General features: G+C 41.4%; 1 protein-coding gene across 1 annotated transcript in view; it reads right to left on the minus strand.

Annotated features, from left to right (window-relative positions):
• The window catches only part of LOC311108825 (pleckstrin homology domain-containing family G member 1-like), a gene marked incomplete at its 3' end in the record, with an annotated part of 55,319 nt that extends 36,473 nt beyond the window's left edge, over nucleotides 1-18,846 (minus strand). Inside the window, exon 1 of the mRNA XM_084151585.1 lies at nucleotides 18,282-18,846. Coding sequence (XP_084007711.1) covers nucleotides 18,282-18,291 — 10 coding nt within the window. The 5' untranslated portion in view covers nucleotides 18,292-18,846. The remainder of the gene's footprint in view (nucleotides 1-18,281) is intronic.
• Between the last annotated feature and the right edge of the window lie 442 nt (nucleotides 18,847-19,288).

Genomic DNA, 19,288 nt, shown 5'->3' on the forward strand with positions numbered 1-19,288 from the left:
GGGGCAGCTATTGGCTGCCTAGTGCACAGGTAACATGTCTTTACTTTCGTCCTCCTCACAAAGGTATGAGAGCTGATAGTCCCCCACAGTGCCCAATAGAGAGAATGAGAGAGAACGAGAGAGAGTATTTAAAAAACATAGACCTAATTTATATATAGGCGTAACAGTACATAACAATAATACATCAATGACAGCTAACTTCCAGACAAAAAGCTTGGCTGAGCGGCAGCAGCATCATGTAGTGGCTCCAACTTCCTCCAGCTCCTCCATTTAAATCTCATCCTCTTCGTCCTCATCTTCCCCAAGTAGTGATGACCCTTCAGCACATAAAAAAAGGGAATCATGAAAGGAAGGGAATTGTACAAGTTATCAATCAGATTGCAAGTTGACAAAGTTACATTTTATTATTCAAAGGTTTTCACAAACATGTAACATAATTTCATATCTGATAGTCCGTAACTCAAATAATATAATGTAGCTATAATAATAATAATAATAATAATATGCCATTTAGCAGACGCTTTTATCCTGTAAGTAGCAAAGTCCCAAACCAGCTAGACCAGGATGATTTAGTTACCAAGCTGACTACCAACCTGAGCTTTCAAAAGTCATTATAGCTAGCTAGCTTTCATCATAAGGCGTCAGGCTTAGAGTACATTGCAATCAACAGCCAGCAGGCGTAATATTTTTAAGAATCATAGCCATCACAGATAGAAAGACACAATGATATCTAGCTATGTAGTTAGCTAGCTAGCTAATAATTACTGTAGATAGCTAGCTAGCTAGCTAGCTATATGGGGATCATACATTTTACTGGTAAAATAACGTTAGCAATCCGGCAGCATCCCTCTCTTCTGACAAATGCTCTTCAAATTGTCAATATGAGTATTTTATTTTGTACAGTTATCAATGAAAACATTTACATAAAAAACACAAGACAAGAAAATAGCTAAATTAAGTAGCTAAGCAAGCTAGCTAGCTACCTTGAGTCGTTTTGGTTGATTTCTACACGGCTTGTTATCCACATTTTATTTCACAGACATCTTATCAATCGGAAGAAAATACTCTAAAATCTACATATTATAATGACCAACATAAAAACTAATTGTATACAGTTTCTTACCTTAAAATTGTTGTCCTGATCTCAATGGCAGAGCTGTCAAAGTTGCTGAGCCATTGAGAGCATGACTTGCTGGCTGGCTGCATCAACGCTTGGTATGGTAACAGCTTGGCATCTGACCGCAAGGTGCTACAGAGGGTAATGCGTACAGCCCAGTACATCACTGGGGCCGAGTTCCCTGCCATCCAGGACCTCTATACCAGGCAGTGTCAGAGGAAGGCCCTAAAAATGGTCAAAGACTCCAGCAACCCAAATCATAGACTGTCCTCTCTGCTACTGCACGGCAAGCGGTACCAATGCACCAAGTCTGGAACCAACAGGACCCTGAACAGCTTTTACCCCCAAGCCATAAGACTGCTAAATAGTTAGTTAAATAGTTAACCAAATAGCTACCCGGTCTATCTGCACTGACCCTTTATGCACTAACTTTTTTGTCTCATAACATATGCTGATGCTACTATTTATTATCTGTCACTTTATTCCTAGTTATAGGTACATATCTACCTTGTACCCCTGCACATCGATACTGGTACCCATGTATATAGCCAAGTTATTGTTACTCATTGTGTATTTATAATTACTTTTATTATTACGTGTTTTACTTTTCTATTATTTCTCTATTTTCTTTCTCTCTGCATTGTTGGGAAGGACCCATAAGTAAGCATTTCACTGTTGTTTACGAAGCATGTGGCGAATAAAATGTTATTTGACTAATTTCTCTGAACAGTCGTGCCCTCTTCACGACCGTGTTGGTGAGTGTGGATGATGGGGAAAAACATCATCAAATTTACTGAGAATACATTACATAGGAAGAAACAATACACAGAGCCGCAGCTCCACAGTAGCGGTATGTGGGTAAAATCACTGAGGAAGGCAAGACAGAAAAAAATGACATGGGTTGAGAGAATGCCAAGAGCGTGCAAAGCTGTCATCAAGGCAAAGGGTGGCCACTCTAAAATATATTTTGATTTGTTTAACACTTTTTTGGTTACTACGTGATTCCATATGTGTTATTTCATTGTTCTGATGTCTTCACTATTATTCTACAATGTAAAAAATAGTAAAAATAAAGAAAAACCCTTGAATGAGTAGGTATGAACAAACTTTTGACTGGTGATGTACATTTAAAAACATTAACATGTAGTGTGTGTGTGTGTGTGTGTGCATATATCAGTTACACATTCATGTCAGTACATACACACAACTAGCTCACATGGGGGAGAGGCGTTGTGCCATGAGGTGTTGCTTTATTTGTTTTTTGAAACCAGGTTTGCTGTTCACTTGCTCTATATTAGATGGAAGGGAGTTCCATGCACTCATGGCTCTGTATAATATTGTATGTTTCCTTGAATTTTTTCTGGACCTGGGGACTGTGAAAAGACCCCTGATGGCATGTCTGGTGGGGTAAGTGTGTGTGTCAGTTGACTATGCAAACAATTTGGAATTTCCAACACATTAATGTTTCTTATAGAAACAAGAAGTGACGCAGTCAGTCTTTCTTCAACTCTTAGCCAAGAGAGAATGGCATACATAGTATTAATATTAGCCCTCTGATTACAATGAAGAGGAAGACCTGCCACTCTGTTCTGGGCCAGCTGCAGCTTAACTAGGTCTTTCTTTGCAGCACTTGACCATAAGACTGGACAATAATGAAGAAAATATAAAACTAGAGCCTGCAGGACATGCTTTGTGGAGTGTGGTGTCAAAAAGCAGAGCATCTCTTTATTACGGACAGACTTTTCCCCATCTTTACAACCATTGAATCTATATGTTTTGACCATGACAGTTTACAATCTAAGGTAACACCAAGTAATGTAGTCTCCTCAACTTGTTCAACAGCCACAACATTCATTACCAGATTCAGCTGATGACTAGAACTTAGGGAATGATTTGTACCAAATACAGTGCTCTTAGTTTTAGAGATGTTCAGGACCGGTTTATTACTGGCCACCCATTCCAAGAACACTAAGATAACCTGCCGAAATGACCCGTAGCACTCACGTCTGTAGCATGAAGTGCTTTGAAAGGCTGGTCATGGCTCACATCAACATCATTATCCCAGAAACCCTAGACCCACTCCAATTTGCATACCACCCCAACAGATCCACAGATGACGCAATCGCTATTGCACTCCACACTGCCCTTTCCCACCTGGACAAGAGGAACACCTACGTGAGAATGCTATTCATTGACTACAGCTCAGCGTTCAACACCATAGTGCACTTAAAGCTCATCACTAAGCTAAGGACCCTGGGACTAACACCTCCCTCTGCAACTGGATCCTGGACTTCCTGAAGGGCCGCCCCCAGGTGGTAAGGGTAGGTAACAACACATCTGCCACGCTGATCCTCAACACGGGGGCCCCTCAGGAGTGCGTGCTCAGTCCCCTCCTGTACTCTCTGTTCACCCATGACTGCATGGCCAGGCACGACTCCAACACCATCATTAAGTTTGCCGACGACACAACAGTGGTAGGCCTGATCATCGACAACAATGAGACAGCCTATAGGGAGGAGGTCAGAGACCTGGCCGTGTGGTGCCAGGATAACAACCTCTCCCTCAACGTGATCAAGACAAAGGAGATGATTGTGGACTACAGGAGGACTGAGCAAGCCCCCATTCTCATCAACGGGGCTGTAGTGGAACAGGTTGAGAGCTTCAAGTTCCTTGGTGTCCACATCACCAACAAACTATCATGGTCCTAACACACCAAGACAGTCGTGAAGAGGGCACGACAAAGCCTATTCCCCACTAGGAGACTGAAAAGATTTGGCATGGGTCCTCAGATCCTCAAAAGGTTCTACAGCTGCACCATCGAGAGCATCCTGACTGGTTGCATCACCACCTGGTATGGGAACTGCTCGGCCTCTGACTGCAAGGCACTACAGAGGGTAGAGCGTACGGCCCAGTAAATCACTGGGGCCAAGCTTCCTGCCATCCAGGTCCCCTATACCAGGCGGTATCAGAGGAAGGCCCTAAAAATTGTCAAAGATTCCAGCCACCCTAGTCATAGACTGTTCTCTCCGCTACCGCATGGCAAGCGGTACCGTGCCAAGTGCCAAGTCTAGGTTCAAAAGGCTTCTTAACAGCTTCTACCCCCAAGCCATAAGATTCCTGAACAGCTAATCACGGCTACCCGGACTATTTGCAGTTTGTTAAGAGCTGGCAGCAAGCTGATAGGTCTGCTGTTAGAACCAGTAAAGGCCACTTTACCACTCTTGGGTAGCAGAATTACTTTGGCTTCCCTCCAGACCTGAGGACAAAGACTTTCCTCTAGGCTCAGATTAAATATATGACAGATAGGAGTGGCTATAGAGTCAGCTACCATCCTCAGTAGCTTTCCAATTAAGTTGTCAATGCCAGAAGGTTTGTCATTATTGATCGATAATCCCCCAAAAATCTACCTCTCCCACATTAACTTCACAAAATTCAAACTGTTCGTTGTTGGCATTTCCTGACTAAGTTTGCCCACTTTGCCAATGAAGTAATCCATAAAATAATTGGCAACAACAAATGGTTTTGTGATGAATAAGCCATCTGATTATATGATAGATGGAGTTGAATTGGTCTATCTTCCCATAACTTCATTTGAAGTACTCAAAGTTTTTTTTCCATCATTCTTTATATCATTGATCTTGGCTTCATGATACAGTTTCTTCTTCTTTTTGTTGAGTTTAGTCACATAATTTCTCAATTATTATTATTATTATTATTATTAGCCACTCCTTTTGCCCCATCTCTTTCTACCATACAGTTTTTCAATTCCTCATCAATCCATGGAGCCTTAACAGTTCTAATAGTCAGTTTCTTAACAGGTGCATGTTCATCAATAATTGGAAGAAGCAATTTCATAAATTCATCAAGTGCAGCTTCTGGATGCTGCTTATTAATCACATTAGACCAACAAATATTTTTTACATCATCCATTATATTGTGATCACTGCATCCAATGGGTACGGATACAGCTTTAAAACAAAGTTGTACAGTATTAGTAAAAATGTGATGAATACATGTGGATGATGTTGTTCCTGTAGTGTTTGTAAACACCCTGGTAGGTTGATTAATAACCTGAACCAGATTACAGGCACTGGTTACAGTGAGAAGCTTTCTCTTGAGCGGACAGCTTGATGAAAATCAGTCAATATTCATGTCCCCAAGAAAATAGACCAATCTGTTTACATCACACACACTATCAAGCATTTCACACATATTATGTAGATACTGACTGTTAGCACTTGGTAGCCTATAGCAACACCCCCCAAAAAACGGTTTTATATGTGCCAGGTGAACCTGCAACCACAACACTTCAATAACACTTGACATAAGATCGTCTCTAAGCATTGCAGGGATATGGCTCTGAATATACAGTTGAAGTCAGAAGTTTACATACACCTCAGCCAAATACATTTAAACTCAGTTTTTCACAATTCCCTATCTTAGGTCAGTTAGGATCACCACTTTATTTTAAGAATGTGAAATGTCAGAATGATAGTAGAGAGAATGATTTATTTCAGCTTTTATTTCTTTCATCACATTCCCAGTGGGTCAGAAGTTTACATACACTCAATTAGTATTTGGTAGCATTGCCTTTAAATTGTTTAACTTGGGTCAAATGTTTCGGGAAGCCTTCCACAAGCTTCCCACAATAAGTTGGGTGAATTTTGGCCCATTCCTCCTGACAGAGCTGGTGTAACTGAGTCAGGTTTGTAGGCCTCCTTGCTCGCACACGCTTTTTCAGTTCTGCCCACAAATGTTCTATAGGATTGAGGTCAGGGCTTTGTGATGGCCACTCCAATACCTTGACTTTGTTGTCCTTAAGGCATTTTACCACAACTTTGGAAGTATGCTTGGGGTCATTGTCCATTTGGAAGACCCATTTGCGACCAAGCTTTAACTTCCTGACTGATGTCTTGTGATGTTGCTTCAATATATCCACATCATTTTCCTTCCTCATGATGCCATCTATTTTGTGAAGTGCACCAGTCCCTCCAGCAGCAAAGCACCCCCACAGCATGATGCTGCCACCCCCGTGCTTCACGGTTGGGATGGTGTTCTTTGGCTTGCAAGCGACCCCCTTTTTCCTCCAAACATAACGATGGTCATTACGGCCAAACCGTTCTATTTTTGTTTCATCAGACCAGAGGACATTTCTCAAAAAAGTACGATCTTTGTCCCCATGTGCAGTTGCAAACCGTAGTCTGTCTTTTTTATGGCGGTTTTGGAGCAGTGGCTTCTTCCTTGCTGAGCGGCCTTTCAGGTTATGTCAATATAGGACTCATTTTACTGTGGATATAGATACTTTTGTACCTGTTTCCTCCAGCATCTTCACAAGGTCCTTTGCTGTTGTTCTGGGATTGATTTGCACCTTTCGCACCAAAGTATCTCTAGGAGACAGAACGCATCTCCTTCCTGAGCGGTATGACGGCTGCGTGGTCCCATGGTGTTTATACTTGCGTACTATTGTTTGTACAGATGAACGTGGTACCTTTAGGCATTTGGAAATTGCTTCCAAGGATGAACCAGACTTGTGGAGGTGTACAATTTTTCTTCTGATGTCTTGGCTGATTTCTTTAAATTTTCCCATGATTTCAAGCAAAGAGGCACTGAGTTTGAAGGTAGGCCTTGAAATACATCCACAGGTACACCTCCAATTGACTCAAATGATGTAAATTAGCCTATCAGAAGCTTCTAAAGCCATGACATCATTTTCTGGAATTTTCCAAGCTGTTTAAAGGCACAGTCAACTTAGTGTATGTAAACGTCTGACCCACTGGAATTGTGATACAGTGAATTATAAGTGAAATAATCTGTCTGTAAACAATTTATGGAAAAATTACTTGTGTCATGCACAAAGTAGATGTCCTAACCGACTTGCCAAAACTATAGTTTGTTAACAAGAAATTTGTGGAGTGGTTGAAAAACGATTTTTAATGACTCCAACCTAAGTAAATGTAAACATCCGACTTCAACTGTTTATACAGCAACACCTCCCCCATAAGCATTCCTGTCTCTTCTATAGATGTTATATCCTTGTATTGGTACTGTTGTATCGTCAAATAAATTATCTAAGTGTCTCAGAAATGGCTAATATATGAATGGTATCTGATGTTAGCAAGTTATTGATTTCATGAATAATGCGGGGTTGAAGCTACGAACCCATAGGCTTGGCTCTCTCATCCCTTCCAGGCTTTTGGGAGGGAGGGTGGACAATGAGCCTCTCATAGCGGATGTAAGCAATGTCCCCACACGCTCTGGCAGCTTTCATGGGTGGGATAAGATCTTTCCTCTTCTGGCGCACAGGTTCAGGATAGTTCTCGTTGAGGAAGATATACGTTCCTCTGAAGTTCTTGGCTCTTTCCAGAACAGCTACCTTGTCCTTGAACCTCAGGAACTTGACCACTATCGGCCTGGGCCTGTCACATGGGTGGGTGGTGGGTTTTCCAGTCCTATGGGCTCTTCATCTCAATCTTTCTGTGGTCCATCTTCAGTTTCTCCAAGATTATTTCCCTCACCTTGTCCTCAGACTCCGTCCAGGTCTCATGTGGAGATTCTGCAATTCTGTCCCCAACCATGTTGTTCCGCCTTGATTGTCCCTCGAGATAATTTGATTTCTCCTTCAACTGAACTCCACCAGTATTTGGACAAAACAAAATATATGATTGTAACAACTGCTTGTAGAACTATTTTTGTTAATTTAAAAGATCCTTCACCTGTGATAGAGAGACACCACTGTCCTCAACGGTACTCCCGCCGGCTTTGGTCTTTGTCATAGTAGCAACATAGGTTACACTGTTACTCCTCGCAGTTCCACACAGGGCAGGTCACAGGGAAGATTGAAAACAACAACAACAAACAGCAGGGATCTAGACAGCTACAAGCCCGGGACAATCCGCGGTCCCAGCCACAATGGCTAACTGCGTCGCGGGCTACAAACTTTCAAAAACAACAAACCGAGTTCTCCCTCATTCACGTTCAACAGGAAGTGGCAACCTATGTGTTGTGATAATTGCGTTGTTTGCTCTATAACCTCTTAGTTCATATGCCTTGCGACCATGATATATAGGTCTAAGGCAGAGACAATAAGAAGACACAGTGGCAGAATCAATTTAACCACAACTTTGTCACAAAACCGGAGAGCAACATCTGTCCGGTAAAGTCCACAAAGCATATAGCATGTAACAAACAGTTACATGACCTACAGCATGGTCAAGCAAGTTAATGTTTCAGACATTTTCGGACCACCAAACAACTATTGATTTAGAACCACAGAAAGTTAGCTGCCTCCACTATTCCAGCACCATTTCAACTTCAACATTTCAACATCATCAAATCACATATTCAACATCATCAAATCACCTATGCTTAGTCTAATACAGTGACAACTAAAATATAACAGGGTAGCACCATGGTGTAGCTGGAGGACAGTTATTTTCCATCCTCCTCTGGGTACATTGACTTCAATACAAAACCTTGAAGGCTCATGATTCTTACCCACTTCCATAGACTTACACAGTAATTATGACGACTTCCAGAGGATGTCCTCCAACCTATCAGAGCTCTTGCAATATGAACTAACATCTTGTCCATCCAATCAAAGGACCAGAGAATTAATCTAGGACTGAAAGCTTAAGCTACAGCTAGCAAGCACTGCAGTACATAAAGTGTGGTGAGTAGATGACTCAAAGTGAGAGAAAGACTATAGTTGAACAGTTTTGAACAAAAACAATTCTTAAAATTAAGAGCTAGCTATATTTTGTTGTATTTTTTGTCTTATTATTTTACCTTTCACTTACTAGGCTACTGCAGATACTTTTTCCTACTCAACAACCTGACTCAAACAGAGAGGAAAGGTATTTATGTTATGTAGCTGGATAAAGGTATTCAACACTGCAACTCTTCCAAGTCAAGGCAAGCTTTCGGTTTTATATAAATGTATTGACACTGGGGCCCGCCAGCGTAATTGCTAAACTGCTTGCTGTACACTGTACTATGTGATTGTACACATGCATTGGATTGTGGGTTTACTAACGTGGTAGTTCTAGTTTGTTGACTATAATGTTAATATGGTGATAATGATGTAGGTTGTGGAGTGGTTAGCGACTATGGTATGAAGGTTTGGCTTGGAGACGGTTTTGCACCTGTTCACAGACAGCTGTTGTGTTGTGCACTGAAGTCCACTAGCAAAGTGAAAAGGTGGGAGGAGAGCGCATAGATGCGAGAAGGAATTTGACAATGAGCAAAGTGATGATGCTGTATGTGGCTGCTGTGAAAGTGAACTGTGTGTGCGGGTGATCAGGGGTGTATTTATTAAGCAGATTCTGTAGCAAAACGTTTCTTAAACTGAAGCAAACAGAATGATAAGGTGAGGGACATACCTGAATTTGTCTAATAGAAATGGAACGTTTTGCAACTGTGTTTTGCAACTGTTTGGACTAATGACTACACCCCAGATCAGCTAGATGCAGGTAAGAGTGTGCAAGGTGGTATTGAATGTGTCACTGTCTGTCACCTTGATTACTCCAATTTGCCTCTCGAAATGTGCTCCTACGTTATAAACTTTCATTTGTAGGCTAGGTTGTAGCAACGTCATGATGGGTATAGGGCAAATTCGAGTATCATGTAGTAGCCTAAACCTATCGATGTTACATTGAGCTGGGTGAATGGAATATGAATGACAGTCCTTGCTGTAACAGAAAAAAAAGGTCAGCTCTAATCTTGAACAACACCAACCGCCACTGATATAGAGAGAGGGACAACAGAAAAAGAAGGAGAGAGGGATTCTGGAACTGAGTTCTTAAACATCAACAGACTGAATTCCAGCCCTTCTCGCCCTTCTCTCACCAAGGGGCCAAAAGTGGTTTCTCCACCCCAGAGAGGAGCACCTCTGACTGGGCAGGGTCTGACCACACATTCCCCTCCCATCAACCCACCACCAACCTTGTGTGTTCTTGTTTACCGTATGGACAATAGAGAAGAACAACAATGCCAACTGGTAGCAGTGTCTATGCCACACAATTGTTTATTGCCCTCTATTCATTGCACTAAATCTGCAGTGACAGTCAATCATTATGGATGGTGTCTGACATGTCTGCAATAAGAAAGTTGAACACAGACAAAAACAAGTAACAACAACAAACAAGTACAAATTGTGCCGGGGTGGGGTGTGTATAGGGGCGGAGGGGCAGAGGGGTGTAGGACACTCAGGGGAAATGAATAGCAGTAATAGGCCAAAGGCGTTGCCGTGAGTTATGGCCGTCTCACCGCCTCTGCAACATTATGGTAACAGTTTCAACTGTGATTAAATCAGATCAGGATCAAGACAAACCCAAGAGGGAGAGAACATGAAAGACAGAGAAAAAAGTGGAGAGGAGAGGAAGGGTCATCAGTCACAAACGCCACCCTACCCTCATTCTACCACCCTACCTTGGTAGTTTCACTCTGAAAAAGAGCTCATGCACTATTAGACTTATCTATTACCTATTAGGCTATTTAGGGTTCTATCTATCTATCTATCTATCTATCTATCTATCTATCTATCTATCTATCTATCTATCTATCTATCTATCTATCTATCTATCTATCTATCTATCTATCTATCTATCTATCTATCTATCTATCTATCTATCTATCTATCTATCTATCTATCTATCTATCTATCTATCTATCTATCTATCTATCTATCTATCTATCTATCTATCTATCTATCTATCTATCTATCTATCTATCTATCTATCTATCTATCTATCTATCTATCTATCTAATATCCACCTCTAGGACTGGATCTCAATCAACTCTCCTCTCTGGCTCTCAAATATTGTCCCCCGAGTGTCCCCCTCCAAATTCACCCAACTTATTGTGGGAAGCTTGTGGAAGGCTTCCCGAAACGTTTGACCCAAGTTAAACAATTTAAAGGCAATGCTACCAAATACTAATTGAGTGTATGTAAACTTCTGACCCACTAGGAATGTGTTGAAAGAAATAAAAGCTGAAATAAATCATTCTCTCTAGTATCATTCTGACATTTCACATTCTTAAAATAAAGTTGTGATCCTAACTGACCTAAGACAGGGAATTTTTACTAGGATTAAATGTCAGGAATTGTGAAAAACTGAGTTTAAATGTATTTGGCTAAGGTGTATGTAAACTTCTGACTTCAACTGTATACATAGTATGACATTTGAAATGTCTTTATTCTTTTGGAATTCCTGAGTGTAATGTTTACTGTTAATATTTATAGTTTATTTCACTTTTGTTTACTATCTACTTCACTTGCTTTGGCAATGTTAACATACGTTTCCTATGCCAATAAGCCCTTAAATTGAAATTGAAACTGAAATTGAGAGAGAGAGAGAAAGAAGAAAGAGAGCGTGCATTTGTGTGTGTGTGCATGCGCACTCGTATATACAGTACCAGTCAAAAGTTTTAGAACACCTACTCATTCCAGGGTTGTTCTTTATTTGTTCTATTTTCTACATTGTAGAATAATAGTGAAGACATCAAAACTATGAAATAACACATGTAGTAACCAAAAAAGTGTTAAGCAAATCAAAATATATTTTATATTTGAGATTCTTCAAATAGCCACCCTTTGAAATGATGACAGCTTTGCATCCTCTTGGCAGTCTCACAACCAGCTTCATGAGGTAATCACATGGAATGCATTTCAATTAACAGGTGTGCCTTGTTAAAAGTTAATTTGTGGAATTTCTTTCCTTCTTAATGCGTTTGAGCCAATCAGTTGTGTTGTGACAAGGTAGGGGTGGTATACAGAAGATAACTCTATTTGGTAAAAGACCAAGTCCATATTATGGCAAGAACAGCTCAAATAAGCAAAGAGAAATGACAGTCCATCATCACTTTAAGACATGAAGGTCAGTCAATACGGAACATTTCAAGAACTTTGAAGGTATCTTCAAGTGCAGTCGCAAAAACCATCAAGTGCTATGATGAAACTAGCTCTCATGAGGACCGCCACAGGAAAGGAAGACCCAGAGTTACCTCTGCTGCAGAGGATAAGTTCATTAGAGTTAACTGCACCTCAGATTGCAGCCCAAATAAATGCTTCACAGAGTTCAAGTAACAGACACATCTCAACATCAACTGTTCAGAGGAGACTGCATGACTCAGGCCTTCATGGTTGAATTGCTGCAAAGAAACATCTACTAAAGGACACCAATAAGAAGAAGAGATTTACTTGGGCCAAGAAACACAATCAATGGACATTAGACTGGTGGAAATCTGTCCTTTGGACTGATGAGTCCAAATTTGAGATTTTTGGTTCCATCTGCCATGTCTTTGTGAGACTCAGAGTAGGTGAACAGATGATCTCCGCATGTGTGGTTCCCACCGTGAAGCATGGAGGAGGAGTTGTGATGGTGTGGGGGTGCTTTGTTGGTGACACTGTCTATGATTTATTTAGAATTCAAGGCACACTTAACCAGCATGGCTACCACAGCATTCTGCAGCGATACGCCATCCCATCTGGTTTGCGCTTAGTGGGACTAACATTTATTTTTCAACAGGACAATGACCCAACACACCTCCAAGCTGTGTAAGGGCTATTTGACCAAGAAGGAGAGTGATGGAGTGCTGCATCAGATGACCTGGCCTCCACAATCACCCGACCTCAATCCAATTGAGATGGTTTGGGATGAGTCGGACCGCAGAGTGATGGAAAAGCAACCAACAAGTGCTCAGCATATGTGGGAACTCCTTCAAGACTGTTGGAAAAGCATTCCTCATAAAGCTAGTTGAGAGAATGCCAAGAGTGTGCAAAGCTGTCATCAAGGCTACTTTGATGAATCTCAAATATAAAATATATTTTGATTTGTTTAACACTTTCTTGGTTTCTACATGATTCCATATGTGTTATTTCATAGTTTTGAGGTCTTCACTATTATTTTACAATGTAGAAAATAGTAAAAGTAAAGAAAAACCCTTGAATGAGTAAGTATGTCCGAACTTTTGACTGGTACTGTATATGTGTGTGTGTGTGTGTGTGTGCACGAAGTGCGCGCATGTGTGTCAGAGAGAGTGTGTAGGAAAGGAGGAAAACATTCCACACTAATGCTTTGGCTCTGCATGAGCTACACATGCTGCACAACAGCATTTCAACCTGAAGAGGGCCCGTCATGTTTAAACACTGGAGATAATGCTTATACTGTTCATAAACCACCTCACTGCCTCTCTGGCACAGAGACAACAACAATGTAAACTCATTATATCTCTATATAGGCAGCCAAGCCACAGACAGACTTACGCAGAGGGACTCACTCTCATTGGGAGAACTGGAGAGCAGCCAACCCTGCAGGCGGCACAAATTATAGAAATTACAGTGACAGAGAGGGTGTCAACGAAAGCACAAGGAGAAAGGGTTGGAGAGCTGGATCGATTGAGTTAAAATGAGTAATTTGAGTAAAACATTTGGGAATTTGCTGCGAAGAGACAGAATCATTAGATCATTTGTTTTGGTACTGTCCATTTGTAGCTTGTTTTTGGTCACAGGTCCAGGAATGGCTGAAGGATTGCAATACTGGGTGATACGAAAAGTCATAGTCAATCGATCAATAATATAATAAAAGTTTTAGCAAAAATGTTTATTTTCAATTTACAATCTGTAGAAACAATGAGAATAGAAGGGTTCAGAACTTTGTGAAACATCACAGTACAGTTGAAAAATATATGGCAAATAGAAATCCAATATGGATGGTGTTAAGAGATGGTTGGGACGTGTTGAATGGAGCTGAAGGATGGGACTAATAACAACTAACAACAACTAATAACAACAAGATAACTAATGTAAAGCATACTGTGTCCATAGTAAGTACAGTGGGGAAAAAAAGTATTTAGTCAGCCACCAATTGTGCAAGTTCTCCCACTTAAAAAGATGAGAGAGGCCTGTAATTTTCATCATAGGTACACGTCAACTATGACAGACAAATTGAGAAAAAAAAATTCCTGAAAATCACATTGTAGGATTTTTAATGAATTTATTTGCAAATTATGGTGGAAAATAATTATTTGGTCACCTACAAACAAGCAAGATTTCTGGCTCTCACAGACCTGTAACTTCTTCTTTAAGAGGCTCCTCTGTCCTCCACTCATTACCTGTATTAATGGCACCTGTTTGAACTTGTTATCAGTATAAAAGATCCCTGTCCACAACCTCAAACAGTCACACTCCAAACTCCACTATGGCCAAGACCAAAGAGCTGTCAAAGGACACCAGAAACAAAATTGTAGACCTGCACCAGGCTGGGAAGACTGAATCTGCAATAGGTAAGCAGCTTGGTTTGAAGAAATCAACTGTGGGAGCAATTATTAGGAAATGGAAGACATACAAGACCACTGATAATCTCCCTCGATCTGGGGCTCCACGCAAGATCTCACCCCGTGGGGTCAAAATGATCACAAGAACGGTGAGCAAAAATCCCAGAACCACACAGGGGGGACCTAGTGAAAGACCTGCAGAGAGCTGGGACCAAAGTAACAAAGCCTACCATCAGTAACACACTACGCCGCCAGGGACTCAAATCCTGCAGTGCCAGACGTGTCCCCCTACTTAAGCCAGTACATGTCCAGGCCCGTCTGAAGTTTGCTAGAGTGCATTTGGATGATCCAGAAGAGGATTGGGAGAAAATGTCATATGGTCAGATGAAACCAAAATATAACTTTTTAGTAAAAACTCAACTCGTCGTGTTTGGAGGACAAAGAATGCTGAGTTGCATCCAAAGAACACCATAACTACTGTGAAGCATGGGGTTGGAAACATCATGCTTTGGGGCTGTTTTTCTGCAAAGGGACCAGGACGACTGATCTGTGTAAAGGAAAGAATGAATGGGGCCATGTATCGTGAGATTTTGAGTGAAAACCTCCTTCCATCAGCACGGGCATTGAAGATGAAACGTGGCTGGGTCTTTCAGCATGACAATGATCCCAAACACACCGCCCGGGCAACGAAGGATTTCAAGGTCCTGGAGTGGCCTAGCCAGTCTCCAGATCTCAACCCCATAGAAAATCTTTGGAGGGAGTTGAAAGTCTGTGTTGCCCAGCGACAGCCCCAAAACATCACTGCTCTAGAGGAGATCTGCATGGAGGAATGGGCCAAAATACCAGCAACAGTGTGTGAAAACCTTGTGAAGACGTACAGAAAACGTTTGACCTGTGTCATTGCCAACAAAGGGTATATAACAAAGTATTGAGAAACTTTTGTTATTGACCAAATACTTATTTTCCACCATAATTTGCAAATAAATTCATTAAAAATCCTACAATGTGATTTTTTTTTCTCATTTTGTCTGTCATAGTTGACGTGTACCTATGATGAAAATTACAGGCCTCTCTCATCTTTTTAAGTGGGAGAACTTGCACAATTGGTGGCTGACTAAATACTTTTTTTCCCCACTGTATATAGGTTATAGGTTGAGAGCTTTTGTGAAAGAGCACAGTTATATTGAAGCGACATCTCAAGACATCAGTCAGGAAGTTAAAGCTTGGTCGCAAATGGGTCTTCCAAATGGACAATGACCCCAAACATACTTCCAAAGTTGTGGCAAAATGGCTTAAGGACAACAAAGTCAAGGTATTGGAGTGGCCATCACAAAGCCCTGACCTCAATCCTATAGAAAATATGTGGGCAGAACTGAAAAAGCATGTGCAAGCAAGGAGGCCTATGAACCTGACTCAGTTACACCAGCTCTGTCAGGAGGAATGGGCCAGAATTCACCCAACTTATTGTGGGAAGCTTGTGGAAGGCTACCCAAAACGTTTGACCCAAGTTAAGCAATTTAAAGGCAATGCTACCAAATACTAATTGAGTGTATGTAAACTTCTGACCCACTGGGAATGTGATGAAAGAAATAAAAGCTGAAATAAATAATTCTCTCTACTATTATTCTGACATTTCACATTCTTAAAAAGAAAGTGGTGGTCCTAACTGACCTAAGACAGGGAATTTTTATTAGGATTAAATGTCAGGAATTGTTAAAAACTGAGTTTAAATGTATTTGGCTAAGGTGTATGTAAACTTCCAACTTCAACTGTATGTATATATATATATATATATATATATATATATATATATATATATATATATATATATATATATATGTATGTATATATATATATATATATATATATATATATATATATATATATATATTGGCAAGAAGAAAAAAAACATATGGGGATTGGAAGTGATGCAGACAATTACATTGATGGAAGTTACAATCTATCTGCAATATTAAAGCTGATCTGCCCCCCCCCCCCACCTCATCTCTCCCACTAACATGTGCTTGCCTTGCACAGCCTCCATAAGTCTCCCTACCTCTCCTCTCACAACACACACACCAATAGACGTGAAGACTTTTGAGGGTGAAAGGGGAAGATATTGATTGGTTTCCCCTCTCCCGCATGCTCCCTCCCCCATCCCCATCCCACCCCAGCAGGGCTAGCTGAGTATGGGGGCAGATGTCTTAGTAAGCTGGGGTAGGGTGGTGGTAGGAGGGGGTGCATTGTCCACTGAGCCTCTACATAGTAATTATGCCCCCCACTCACCCCCGTGCCTCACCCCTCGCCCCCCTCCTGGCACTCCCGAGGGCTCTAATTTGGGTCACGGGCTGCAGAATGGCATCTCGGCACTCCCCAAACAGCTACTCAGACAGACAGACAGACATGCAGGGAGAGGAAACCAAACAACCAACCCTCTCAGTATCTACTGACACACCAACTAACAAATGGCTATCTGAGATATTAGGAGTGCAGAGGGAGACATTAAATACCACACAAGGGAGTAAACATAGCTCATTCAACGCCCATGTGAAAAATAAACTCTACACAGCAACATTGCATGGAAGTAACTCCATGTCAATTTAGCACACAGACACTTTTACACAAAAAAAATACTAGACTACAAACTTCAGAATTCAATTAATCAATTCATCGGGGCATGGACTCTACAAGGTGTCGAAAGCGTTCCACAGGGATGTTGGCCTATGTTGACTCCAATGCTTCCCAAAGTTGTGTCAAGTTGTGGGCTTCCGAGTGGCACAGTGGTCTAAGGCACTGCATCTCAGTGCTTGAGGCGTCACTACAGACTCCCTGGTTCAATTCCAGGCTGTATCACAACCGGCTGTGATTGGGAGTCCCATAGGGCAGCGCACGATTGGCCCAGCACTGTCCAGGTTTGGCCGGTGTAGGCCGTCATTGTAACTAAGAATTTGTTCTTAACTGACTTTTCTAGTAAAATAAATAAATAAAAAGTAGGCTGGTTGTCCTTTGGGTGGTGGACCATTCTTGATACACACAGGAAATTGTCTACACTGATTGAAGTGGATTTAACAAGTGACATCAATAAGGGATCATAGCTTTCACCTGGTCAGTCTATATCATGTTCTTAATGTTTTGTATACTCAGTGTATAACTCTACCTCTCAGTCAGTGAGAATACGCTCTACAAATGAACAACGTCTGTGGGGGAAAAGTTACAGGAGAGGAACTAAGGATGATCTAAATCACTCCTAATCAGGAAGAACCAACAACCCTGCGAGAAAGCAAACATGTTCCATTCAACTGACTCAGCGGGAAAGCAACTATAAAACACTGTTCGTACAACAGCACAGGAGAGAGAACAACTCGACAAAGAGGTCACACACTTCATATAACATTGTAGGCAGGGAGAATATATCACACCAACACACAAAGGAGCAAACACACACACAACAGACAACAGTGGGGCTAGATACGACACAACTAATAAACCAATAAGAACAATACAAGTACACAACAAGTTTCATTCAAATGACCTTTTCCAGATGCAAGAATGACATATGTGTATATGAATAAAAACATGAACAGGAGTATTCATTCCTACCAGACACACCATCAAGGCATTCACCTTCAAAGACTTGAGGACTAGGACAGTGATTAAAAGGCCCCCAGTTTACCACAAAGACACAACATGATATGAAAGATAAAGAAATCTCAACTCTGATGCACCTTTGTCTGCGGATCAGACACTTGAGGGGAAAAAAACTTGATCTAGTCATTTTTTACTGTACAAAACCAACTGACAATGTAAAACCTTTGACAGATGAAGGCGCCCCCAAATAGCATTGGACATAAAACAGTCTACAGTATAAATAACTTAAATAAATCCTGCTTACCAGTTGGCATAATGGCTTGATTTTCCTTCAGCAAAAAGAACAGATGAGTTTAAACCCCTGAAGAGGAGTAAATGGTTTGAAAATTAAACAACAGTCCAGGAAAGTCTGCATATCCACCAGGAGCAGAGTATTCCGATCGCAGTATTCCCTTCCCTCAGCCTGCAGAATTCCCCCACACTTCCTCACATTCTCTCAGTCAGTCGGATACATTTCCTTCTTCATGGAGCAAGCATGCCGTCCGCTGCTCCCAACACACACTCATAAACACACACTCACTCTGGAACCTAACACACACACTAAGACTTCTCACTGGTGCAGCAGCTGTTGACCCCTCTTTCTATACTTTATTTCTCTCTGATTGTCTCTCTATAGCTTGCTCTCTCTTTCCCTTCTTTACTGGCTTGCAGAAGCTGTCTCTCACTGGGCTCTCTGTATCCCTCTTTCAGACGGGCTCACTCTCTCTCTCTCTCTGTCTCTCTCTCTCTCTCTCTCTCTCTCTCTCTCTTTCTCTGGTGGTAGCATGTCCACTCAGTGTATGTGTGTATGTCTCTGTGTGTGTCAGACTGAATGGCCTCTGCTCTCCCCTGTTCCCTCCCCCTGGGTTTTCCCCTCCCCCTCTCTCCCACAGCAAATTACAAGGAGCTGAGTTCCACATTAAGTGCCCTCTCTTCCCAAGTCCTCTCTCCTTTTATCTTCCTCCTCCCGTTTTTTTACGTCTGTCGTTATTTTCAAACTCTCTGGAAGTCTCTGTAGTCCGCATTAAAAAAAAGAAACTGTATGTATGGGTGTGTGTGTGTACTTTGTGAGTGTAGGTGCTTGCACTCTGTGACAGCACAGCAGGCACTGAATCGCTGCGGTTAGTCAATAGGTTCACAGAACACACACACACTTTACAAGTAAAAAAAAATATATATATTTATTTCACCTTTATTTAACCAGGTTAGCCCTGATCAATAGCTGGGAGCCATCACAAACAAAAGCCCCACCCCCCTTCACTCCCCCAGCCC

Source organism: Coregonus lavaretus (assembly GCF_964263955.1).
Source record: "Coregonus lavaretus genome assembly, chromosome: 33".
Taxonomy (NCBI): Eukaryota; Metazoa; Chordata; class Actinopteri; order Salmoniformes; family Salmonidae; genus Coregonus; species Coregonus lavaretus.